This window comes from Oncorhynchus kisutch, linkage group LG10 (assembly GCF_002021735.2).
Source record: "Oncorhynchus kisutch isolate 150728-3 linkage group LG10, Okis_V2, whole genome shotgun sequence".
NCBI lineage: Eukaryota > Metazoa > Chordata > Actinopteri > Salmoniformes > Salmonidae > Oncorhynchus > Oncorhynchus kisutch.
Genome location: NC_034183.2, coordinates 46,284,316 through 46,296,766, shown reverse-complemented (window position 1 = coordinate 46,296,766; position 12,451 = coordinate 46,284,316). Strand labels below are relative to the sequence as shown.

General features: G+C 40.3%; 1 protein-coding gene across 6 annotated transcripts in view; it reads left to right on the top strand.

Moving 5' to 3' along the window:
• The window catches only part of LOC109898235 (AP-2 complex subunit alpha-2), a 60,748-nt gene that overhangs the window by 38,697 nt on the left and 9,600 nt on the right, over positions 1-12,451 (top strand). For 2 of the 6 annotated variants that reach the window (XM_031833783.1, XM_031833782.1), the window contains exons 13-16: positions 9,664-9,818; positions 10,321-10,380; positions 10,918-10,989; positions 11,340-11,422. In XM_031833783.1, coding sequence (XP_031689643.1) covers positions 9,664-9,818; positions 10,321-10,380; positions 10,918-10,989; positions 11,340-11,422 — 370 coding nt within the window. The remainder of the gene's footprint in view (positions 1-9,663; positions 9,819-10,320; positions 10,381-10,917; positions 10,990-11,339; positions 11,423-12,451) is intronic. The other 4 variants (XM_031833784.1, XM_020493124.2, XM_031833785.1 and 1 more) reach the window with 2 other exon arrangements.

Below are 12,451 nucleotides of genomic sequence, written 5' to 3'. Positions count from 1 at the left end.
GACAAAAAAAATGTGTGAAATATGGGTCAAACTAAATAAAAAATAATTTCCTGATCTTTCTTATACACTATTTAAACAAAAGTATGTGGGCAAATTAGTGGATTCAGATATCCCCTTCAAATTTGTGGATTGAGCTATTTCAGCCACATCCGTTGCTGACAGGTGTATAAACACAGGCATGCAATATCCATAGACAAACATTGGCATTAGAATGGCCTTACTGAAGAGCTCAGTGACTTTCAACGTGGCACCGGCATAGAATGCCATCTTTCCAACAAGTCAGTTTGTCACAAAAAATTTATAAAAATATTGCCAGCCCTCGGTTGCAACACTCACTACCAAGTTCCAAATTGCTTCTGGATGCAACGTCCGCACATTAACTGTTCATCGGGAGCTTCATGAAATGGGTTTCCATGGCCAAGCAGTCGCACACAAAAGATCACCACGTGCAGTGCCAAGTGTCGGCTGGAGTTGTGTAAAAATCTGCGCCATTTGACACTGGAGCGGTTCTCTGGAGTGATGAATCACGCGTCACCATCTGGCAGTCCCATGGACTAATCTGGGTTTGGCGGATGCCAGGAGAACGCTACCTGCCGGACTGCATGGTGCCAACTGTAAAGTTTGGTGGAGGAGGAATAATGGTCTGGTGCTGTTTTTCATGGTTCAGGCTAGGCCCATTAGTTCCAGTGAAGGGAAATTGTAACGCTACATTATACATTGACATGCTAGATGATTCTGTGCTTCCAATTTAGGCAACAGTTTGGGGAAGGCTCTTTCCTGTTTCAGCATGACAATACCCCCGTGCACAAAGCGAGGTCCATACAGAAATGGTTTATCAAGATCGGTGTGGAAGGACTTGACTGGCCTGCACAGAGCCCTTGACCCCATTGAATACCTTTGGGATGAATTGGATCGCCGACTGCGGGTCACGCCTAATCGCCCAATATCCGTGCCCAACCTCACTAATGCTCTTGTGGCTGAATGGAAGCAAGTCCTCACAGCAATGTTCCAACATCTAGTGGAAAGCCTTCCCAGAGGAGTGGAGGGTGATATAGCAGCAACTCCATATTAATGCCCATGATTTTGGAATGAGATGTTTGACGAGCAGGTGTCCACCTATCTCTCAGAAGACGGACATTTTTAAACAAACATCCTTTTATTATTTATTTATTTGACTATCTGTTATTCAATGTGTTTCTATGGGCTAATGGCAGTAAGGCCAAATTCAATGTTTCATAACAATCTTTACAAATATTAATTATACCTAAATGGGTCCTTAAATTCAAAATCAAGTAGCTAAATTATACTTTGTATGACCATCTTAATGGATAGCTTAGTAGACCCCCTTGCCCTTATCATCATTGTTTTTCTGTGAAGGGACCAATTTGTTTTGTAGCAATTACAAGACACAGCACAATGACATAAATCACTTGTATTCAAAGACTGGCAGCAGTTGAAGAAAAGCAAAAGATGCATACAGTTTATATGATTCAAGGCTATATCTTCATAGACAGTGAAAATCAAATATTTAATGCATAATGCAGTGCATGCAACAATGGAATTTAATAAAATAAGCGTTAGTTATTAGTTATCTATCACACTCCAATGGATCAGCATGGTGGAAATAACTATTTCTAGAAACTAAAATTAGCATATCTTGTTGTACAAATCCAGGTAGTGACTCCTGGTTTAAGTCAAATGTATTCCGTTGGTACCTAATGAATATGACCCGAGACAAACGTCATGATTCCACTATTTATAAGGAAACTCCTATAGTCCCTCTGCCATTAATAACACCATACCTGCTATAGTTCCTGACTATTATCACTATCATCAAAAACGTAATTTGGTAGTGGAACTAAGTCAAATAGATTAGGATCAGTTTCAATCTACCCATTCACCAATCAATCCGTCAGTTTTAAAAATCATTCAGTTTCCAAATCATAATCAAAACCCAATTAATTTTCCAACCAAATTGTAGAATGACATTGCTCAGTGATAGGACCAATCACTCAAAACCCTCAATTCAACACACATCCACATTGGCAGAATGTACATTTATATTAACATACTGCATAATTATCCAATAATTATAGTATTAACTTTCTTATCATAATTACAGATCAGTATCCTAATGCATCATTCTTAATCTAAATGACTATTTCAGCACTGTGTAGACCTCTACAATCAATTTTGGGAACAGTTGTTGACCAATGCCCCCCCCTCCTGATTCTTCTGGCGTCTTCGTCATTGTCTTCAGATAGCTTTACAGTTCAAAGTGGATGTCCATGATAATGTCCCAATTTCAATGTCTCACCTGAGCCACCACCACATTTACCACCCATTATGTCTTGTCCATTTGTCAACCAGTATACCAACAACATAAGAGAACTTTGGAACAGATTTCTCCCCATGCTCACTCAATGTGGACTCCTGTCACACTCCTGAGAGAAAAGACATGCAAGTAAAAACAGCTTAGATTGGATGCTGTATACCGGTTGCTGGCTCGGACTCAGGTCTCTCTGTTGAAGTGGTGCAGACAGGGCCCTATTGAACGCCTTTGTCTCTCTTCTTCAGCCAGTTAGGGGGGGGTTTTGGAGATTCACACTTCTCGTGGGCAAATGATCCCTTTTATGCATTAAGACACACCGACTGTGACCTCGAGAGAGGAAAGAATCAGAACAACAGTTTAGCTCAGTTCATTTCTGATTCAGGAAATCCAGACAAGCATTGGCTATATGATAAATTATTACGTTTACCAATTATTCTTAATATCAATGTCTAAACGTATGTCAAAGAGAATAACACATTATATTGAAACAACAATTTTTTTCAAATTGGCTTATACTCCAACTTCATCGCAGAGCCACAGGATCAGGAAGATAGACCACATCCCAACCATCCAGCAGACCTATTCTGGTGAGATTTGTATCAGAACAGAACAAACAACACAACAATACATTCCTTCACATGTCACTCAATACACTTCTATATATCACTAAAGGCGTGTAAACTTCAATCCAAAACCTCAGAGGACTGTTACCTCACCCCCTTTTTGATGCATGACTCCCAGTGTGAGTAATGTGTATAAAAAAAAAACACTACTACTGGTTAAAAATAAAACAAAATTATTTCAAATTATTTAATTAGAATCACTATCCTTAACAACTCCATAAAGAAAAATAATTGCACCTATACGGTCATAGTAAAATAGACTTAAGCCTACCCTTAGTCAAAGGCAACACCCTCTCCTCCTTCACATTTGTCCAAATCACAAATATGGCTAAGAACTATAAACTTCATCATAATTATCAATATTACAAATTACCTTCAAATTAGTATTACAATAGACCTTAAATTCATTATCCAAATGGCTTTCCAATGAGGGTGATCAAACCACACTGGAAAGTCAGGACAGATGTCAGAGGTCATACAAACCCTTCAAAGAAGGGTTTCTTACTATATTAGACTAAGTAATGAAATAAGTTTCCAGTGTATCTTATCAAAATATTTAACTTGTGTTCAATTAAAACTCAGAAAATAAAAACTTCAGAAAAGTCCATTTGTGTGTGCGTGTCCCTTTAAGATACCTTGGCATAAAGACAAATGGAAAACTCACTAAACCCAAATTTTATTTTATTTGACCTTTATTTAACTAGGCAAGTCAGTTAAGAACAAATTCTCATGTTCAACGACGGCCTAGGAACAGTGGGTTAACTGCCTGTTCAGGGTCAGAACGACAGATTTGTACCTTGTCAGCTCGGGGATTTGAACTTGCAACCTTTCAGTTACTAGTCCAACACTCTAACCACTAGGCTACCCTGCCGGGATTTACGGTAACCACTAGGCTAACCTGAAATAGAACACTCACAATAAATCAAACATAGTATTTTAAAAACACCAACAAATAGTCATAACAAGTGTGTAGTGTGTGGGTATTTGCAAATCTTAAGGTAAAAACAAACAAAAATGGCCAGGCCTTATTTAATTTGGTAGTTTCGGTCTCAGTCACACTCACTGCTCTCGCCAAGACCATAGCACCGGGGAAACATTTCAAAGAGAGAAATTGACAACCCCCATTCTTATCCTAGAGAAAGTGTACATTTCATCAATATCCACTATACTACATCTTAATCAGCAACCCAAAGTTATAACAACAAACATAACATTGTATGATTTTTAAGTAATTAATTTGCATTTTATTGCATGACATAAGTATTTGATACTTCAGAAAAGCAGAACTTAATATTTGGTACAGAAAACTTTGTTTGCAATTACAGAGATCATACATTTCCTGTAGTTCTTGACCAGGTTTCCACACACTGCAGCAGGGATTTTGTCCCACTCCTCCATACAGACCTTCTCCAGATCCTTCAGGTTTCGGGGCTGTCGCTGGGCAATACGGACTTTCAGCTCCCTCCAAAGATTTTCTATTGGGTTCAGGTCTGGAGACTGGCTAGGCCACTCCAGGACCTTGAGATGCTTCTTACGGAGCCACTCCTTAGTTGCCCTGGCTGTGTGTTTCGAGTCGACCCATCTTCAATGCTCTTACTGAGGGAAGGAAGTTGTTGGCCAAGATCTCGCGATACATGGCCCCATCCATCCTCCCCTCAATACGGTGCAGTCGTCCTGTCCCCTTTGCAGAAAAGCATCCCCAAAGCATGATGTTTCCACCTCCATGCTTCATGTTTGCGATGGTGTTCTTTGGATGCAAACACGACGAGTTGAGTTTTTACCAAAAAGTTATATTTTGGTTTCATCTGACATTCTCCCAATCTTCTTCTGGATCATCCAAATGCTCTCTAGCAAACTTCAGACGGGCCTGGACATGTACTGGCTTAAGCAGGGGGACACGTCTGGCACTGCAGGATTTGAGCCCCTGGTGGCGTAGTGTGCTACTGATGGTAGGCTTTGTTATTTTGGTCCCAGCTCTCTGCAGGTCATTCACTAGGTCCCCCCGTGTGGTTCTGGGAATTTTGCTCACCGTTCTTGTGATCATTTTGACCCCACGGTATTACCTCGAATAAATTGACCTTTTAATTCGAACTAAGCAAGCTGCTAAAACGTTCAGTTTGTATCTTAAACAAACACTGCCGGCAGTTTCTGTCTAGGCAAAACATACCAATACTTGATTTACAATCAGAAACCCATATTTTGGTCAATATTATAGACCAATGCTATTGAAATGACGAAGAAATCCCACAAATAACCCAATTACAATGGTTTGTAGTCTTAACATCTGGCACATAGTAATGACACAATTCCCAGGAAATAGCCCTACAGGTCCACACGTGTCTCCGCAGAGATTCTCACATGTGCAAAAGGAATAGATTAGCAGTCAACAAGTTAAATCGACATTCATTGATTAGGAAACAGATTTTTTGCTTTTTAATAAAAGCAGATTGTTCTCTCATGCAATATATTTTATTTACTGAACTACATCACATTAATCCAGCAATGATCGTTTGATGGATACCCTAGGCTTTGTACGACGTTATAAGTTACGTCGAGATTCAATCTTAATTCGCTCGAACTTTATGTAAAAAGGTTTATTCAGTAAATATAGCAACTCCTCTCATACTGGGAAGAAGAAGAAAAAAATGGCCTTAAGGGCAGTTTTATTTCAAATATAGTACCCGGACGGAGAAAATCCAATAAGCGTTTTATAGCGACATCGTTAGGGTAAGTTAACCAAAAGTGGAAACACTCAAATCATTTTCTGAGACAATTGCCCAGACTATGTAGACAGTTTTAATAATGTTAAACCTCACATCTTTATCAAATGATCCATTAAAGGGACCAACTCAAAACCTACGTACGTCTACGTATGGGTTGTTTAAGTTGCATCTCATTATTTTCCCAGAATTACTTTATAAAATCTCTAGTAATCGATTATACACACATACAATTCATCATATTTTCATATCTTCACAGAATCCATATAGAACGTGAGAAATTCTTAAGTACTCACATCAACCAAATCCATTGGTTCAGCAATCTCCCAGCGGAAAAAAACTGAAGTTTCCTGGACACTGCCCAGCGGGTCGTTGGAATAATGCTCTTCAGGTATAAAATAACATCCCGCTCTCAATACCACCCGGGGATATTCTATGATGGGAAGTAATGGACGGAACCCCAAAATAACATTATCAACATTTATTAACCAAATTTCAATCTTATTATACACATTTCTACATCTTATTTCCACACTCACAGAACGTTCATATCACATTCACACAGCACTGTTCCCAAACACACTTAATATTTATCGCCTGACGGAATATTTTCTTACTTCTATAGGTACATTTTGTTTACAGCTTTCACATATGTACAGTGCCTTGCGAAAGTATTCGGCCCCCTTGAACTTTGCGACCTTTTGCCACATTTCAGGCTTCAAACATAAAGATATAAAACTGTATTTTTTTTGTGAAGAATCAACAACAAGTGGGACACAATCATGAAGTGGAACGACATTTATTGGATATTTCAAACTTTTTTAACAAATCAAAAACTGAAAAATTGGGCGTGCAAAATTATTCAGCCCCTTTACTTTCAGTGCAGCAAACTCTCTCCAGAAGTTCAGTGAGGATCTCTGAATGATCCAATGTTGACCTAAATGACTAATGATGATAAATACAATCCACCTGTGTGTAATCAAGTCTCCGTATAAATGCACCTGCACTGTGATAGTCTCAGAGGTCCGTTAAAAGCGCAGAGAGCATCATGAAGAACAAGGAACACACCAGGCAGGTCCGAGATACTGTTGTGAAGAAGTTTAAAGCCGGATTTGGATACAAAAATATTTCCCAAGCTTTAAACATCCCAAGGAGCACTGTGCAAGCGATAATATTGAAATGGAAGGAGTATCAGACCACTGCAAATCTACCAAGACCTGGCCGTCCCTCTAAACTTTCAGCTCATACAAGGAGAAGACTGATCAGAGATGCAGCCAAGAGGCCCATGATCACTCTGGATGAACTGCAGAGATCTACAGCTGAGGTGGGAGACTCTGTCCATAGGACAACAATCAGTCGTATATTGCACAAATCTGGCCTTTATGGAAGAGTGGCAAGAAGAAAGCCATTTCTTAAAGATATCCATAAAAAGTGTTGTTTAAAGTTTGCCACAAGCCACCTGGGAGACACACCAAACATGTGGAAGAAGGTGCTCTGGTCAGATGAAACCAAAATTGAACTTTTTGGCAACAATGCAAAACGTTATGTTTGGCGTAAAAGCAACACAGCCCATCACCCTGAACAAACCATCCCCACTGTCAAACATGGTGGTGGCAGCATCATGGTTTGGGCCTGCTTTTCTTCAGCCAAATACAGGACCATTCTGGAAGAAAACCTGATGGAGTCTGCAAAAGACCTGAGACTGGGACGGAGATTTGTCTTCCAACAAGACAATGATCCAAAACATAAAGCAAAATCTACAATGGAATGGTTCAAAAATAAACATATCCAGGTGTTAGAATGGCCAAGTCAAAGTCCAGACCTGAATCCAATCGAGAATCTGTGGAAAGAACTGAAAACTGCTGTTCACAAATGCTCTCCATCCAACCTCACTGAGCTCGAGCTGTTTTGCAAGGAGGTATGGGAAAAAAATTCAGTCTCTCGATGTGCAAAACTGATAGACACATACCCCAAGCGACTTACAGCTGTAATCGCAGCAAAAGGTGGCGCTACAAAGTATTAACTTAAGGGGGCTGAATAATTTTGCACGCCCAATTTTTCAGTTTTTGATTTGTTAAAAAAGTTTGAAATATCCAATAAATGTCGTTCCACTTAATGATTGTGTCCCACTTGTTGTTGATTCTTCACAAAAAAATACAGTTTTATATCTTTATGTTTGAAGCCTGAAATGTGGCAAAAGGTCGCAAAGTTCAAGGGGGCCGAATACTTTCGCAAGGCACTGTAACCTAACTATTTTAAACCATTGCATATCATTAACTTATCTCCTAATTATTATTTATCTCAGGCTTACACAGAACCTTAATGATCATCCACACAGGATTGATCAAATGCTCACACAGAACATGACTAAATAACCATCCACAGAGGAATGGTCAGACCACTCACACAGACTTGGTCAGAACGCTTCTACAAAGATTACCCACACATGATTTCAAACCTTGTCTATATGAACAGGAAAACGCATAACATTATCAAATTATTACCTAATTAGTGGTCCCAACAACAAATAAACTCACAATAACCTCTTAACAATTGTAACCCAGGTCATACCTGTTTAACTAATTTATCAAAACATTTCATGTTAGAATTTTAACTTCAGTAAGCCAAATGCCCTCGCAAGGCGTCACCCGCACTCTGGTTCCTCGATCAATACCTTAACCTCACCAGTCCTACTGTGATCAACCAGTACCACGGATCTGGACTTTTGGAAGCCCGCAACTGATACCTCACTTAAGAACACTCTTATCAACTCAGTCCTGCTAGTTACCCCAGCTGTGGCCATCTTAAGGAAGACCTCGCTCTGAGAGTACCCTCAACAGGGGCTTTTATGTTTTGTTTTGTTATTTTAATTTTTTCTTAGCTTATCACTTATTGATTGTCCACTCCGACGTCAACGTTCAATGTAATGTTAACTAGTACTATCAATTGTGCACTTTCAAATTAAATTATTGAAGAAGAAAAAAGTCTCCTCCCTAATCCAATTTGGGTCAAAATGATGTATCCATTCAGCTGACGCTCCCAGCCATGTGGGGATCCGATCTGCTCCAAATAGGGGAGAGTGTCTTTCCCCAGCTGCATCTAATGCAACTCCCCGTACACGGTTAACCTTGAATTTCACTGGGAACAATCAGAGAAATTAAGTTCATCATCCCATCCTCGTCACCAAAATTGTTGTGGAATTATTGTAATCAAAAGGAGAGACTTTTACATTTCTTCAAAGCAAGTTATCGTTATTATTTAATAACTGCCAGCAGGACTAAGCCACAGCATTTTATAACAAAGTCCATCCTCCTGGATTTTCATGACAAATCACATATGAGAGAATTTATACAAAGGCACATTTTGCTCTCATGCAACAGACATCAAGATTTACATGGCACCAAATATCTGTCTCTAGTTAATTTACTGCTTTCTGGTACAAAAATACTAATGCAACCTAGAATACTAAATCCTTTCTTTAAAGAAACTGGAGATTGGTTCTCCCTGTTACTGACTGACAGACACTAATCATGGAATGGGATGTTGTTTTATCACCAATCCTTTGTAAATCCACAGTCAGGGTTAATCTCTGAGACCCACTTTCAGTCCACACACACAAATGAGTGTTAAAAATAACTATTCTGTTGCATTAAACAACCATTTGATGTTATAATACTGTTATTGCAATCTTGTCATTTCTGTTCTGACAATTCAAAGACTGGCAGCAGTTGAAAGAGATGGTGATTGATTTGGAAAAACCACAATCACGGTCTGTGTAATGGATTTACTTAATATTGAGCAATATATTCTCAAAGCACTGCTATTATACAAATGATGTTTCTCTCTGCTCTCTCGTTTTCTCTCTCTCTGTTCTCCTCTCTCTCTCTCTCTCTCTGTTCTCGCTCGCTCGCTCTCTCTCTGTTCTCGCTCTCTCTTTCTCTCTATCCTTTCTCTCTCTGTTCCCTGTCCATCTTTCTTTGTCTTCCAGTCCACACCCTCCCCTTCAGCGGATCTGCTTGGCCTTCGTTCAACCGCTCCTGTTAGTGGGACCACTCCCAGTGCAGGCAGCCTATTGGTTGATGTGTTTTCAGAGGCGGGGCCTTCTGCCACTTCTGCTGGCGTGAACGACGACGGCTTCCTGAGGTGAATGTTCACCCTGTGACTAGAAGACTCCCATAGACACAGATCTGGGATCAGCCTAGATTACCCCCACTCCAAGCCTACCCTTGGGGATAAATTCAAAACTGACCTAAGATCAGTGTCTAGTGGATACTTGATGTTTGTGGTGTGGCTGTTTTAGTTGTCCAGATGCACTGTGGTAGAATATGAAGCTTGCTCTTGAAAATGAGCGTTGTTTTATTCTTGTGGTGCTTGCTGTCTGTGATATGTCTGTCCTCTGTCTCGGTCTTTATATCAGTCATTCTTCTTGTTTCCTCTGCGTCTTCTATGTGTAATCTTGTCTGTTCTCTTTTTATCTTGCTGTGTATGTGACTGTCTTTCTATTTTCTTACTTTCTCTCCTTCCCCTTTTCTATTTCCCCTTCTCTGTGTTTTTGTGTGTGTGTGTGCGTGCGTGCTTGGTCCGGCAACGTGCGTGCTTGTGTGTCTCTTGTCCTCGATTGTGATTGGACATTGGACATTGGCAGCGCTCTTCACGCTCCCGAGGCCTCTGACTCCCCATTGGTGGAGGGTCCTGGTGACTCGGAGTAAGGGGCCAGCAATAAGATGGCTGACTGTCATGTTGCACCCAAACACACATATGAACACTGTTGTTCTAATCTAAAGCTATTTAGGGAGGCTGCATGGGCACCTCAACCTTAAACTAGTCACATGGACACACATACCCTCTATTGCATGTGGGTTGTTGGATTATGTTATTGTAGTCTACCTATGCTGTTTATTCATACATACATGTACCACACACAAAAAAAATGTTTACAGGCAAAATACATCTCATTGTTTTTGTTAATGCTGTCAGTTTTGATGAATTGGATCTAAGTGCTCATACTAACCCACCTCTGCTTTTTCTCTTCTCCTTCTCCTCCTGTTTGTCATGCCTCACTGCTTTGGGTCTCGCTTGACACACTCTTTTCCTCCTCTCTCTATCCCTTTTTCTATCTGTAATTAATTTGATCCCCTTCAAACACATTTTACATTCTCTCACACCCCCTGCCATTTTCTGTGGGTGCTGTCATCCACCTCTCCTCATCCATCCTTTCTCCATCCCTCCTTCCTCCTCTCAGCTCTGCTCCCCCTACTGTGGCCTCTGAGGATCCTGCCCCTCCTCTGCCCGAGTCAGACGAGCTTCTCAACAAGTAAGAGCTTTCTCTCGCTCCTCCTATCTCTCTCTTTCCGGCGGGGCTGGCTTGTTTTTGGGTTCTGTCACTCTTGAGCAAAGGTATCTAACAACCTACTGGATTGACACAAAACCAACTGTGTAGATGTCACTGACGTCTGTTATGTTAAGTCATTCACGTATGGTAAGATACGTATGTTTGTCTGCAAAGTGAATTGATATTGCGATAGGATGGCATGCCTGCAGAGTTCCAATAACTTATAGGTAGTGTATGTACCACTTGATTGACATGTTATAAGCAGCAAATGATACATGATGATAAATCCTAACACTTTCATTCTCACTCACTTTCTCCCTCTCTCTCTCCAGATTTGTGTGTAAGAACAACGGTGTGTTGTTTGAGAACCAGCTGCTTCAGATCGGCATCAAGTCTGAGTACCGCCAGAACCTGGGTGAGTTTGGGCTACTAGACAATGCGGGGAGATGCTTGAATCCTAAGTCACATTTGTCACATTGATGTGAGTTCTGGGAGATTGCATTATGTGTGGGTTTCAAGTTAGGATTCTTCCCTTGAAGTATTAACCCTTTTCATGCAGATCAGTCCCGTGTGAAATACATTAACCTATATGCTTAAACCTATTTGAATTGATGTCTGTGCTATTCTATAGCATTGGTAAGTACCTCTGAGCGTGCACAGAATGTAATAGATGGCGTCATTTAGTATTTGTGTTCACATCCTAGCTTTGTCATGTCCATTTTAGTATACAGAATGTTTATTCAGTGGTAAGGTACGCTTCAGTTTCTATAATGCATTAGATGCTGGGTGAGTGAGCATAATGCATATCTTGGCTACGGCATGGGTGTATTTGCACGTGTGTATGTACAGTTGAAGTCGGAAGTTTACATACACGTTTTTCATCAACTCCACAAATTTTTTGTAAGTCCGTTAGGACATCTACTTTGTGCATGACAAGTCATTTTTCCAACAATGGTTTACAGATAGATTATTTAATTTATAATTCACTGTATCACAGTTCCAGTGGGTTTACATACACTAAGTTGACTGTGCCTTTAAACTGCTTGGAAAATTCCAGAAAATGATGGCTTTAGAAGCTTCTGGTAGGCTAATTGACATCCTTTGAGTCAATTGGAGGTGTACCTCTGGATGTATTTCAAGGCCTACCTTCAACCTCAGTGCCTCTTTGCTCGACATAATGGGAAAATCAAAAAGAAATCTGCCAAGACCTCAGAAAATAAATTGCAGGCCTCCACAAGTCTCTAGTTCATCCTTGGGAGCAATTTCCAAACGCCTGAAGGTACCACGTTCATCTGTACAAACAATAGTACGCAAGTATAAACACCATGGGACCACGCAGCCGTCATACCGCTCAGGAAGGAGACGTGTTCTGTCTCCTAGAGATGAACGTACTTTGGTGTGAAAAGTGCAAATCAATCCCAGAACAACAGCAAAAGGACCTTGT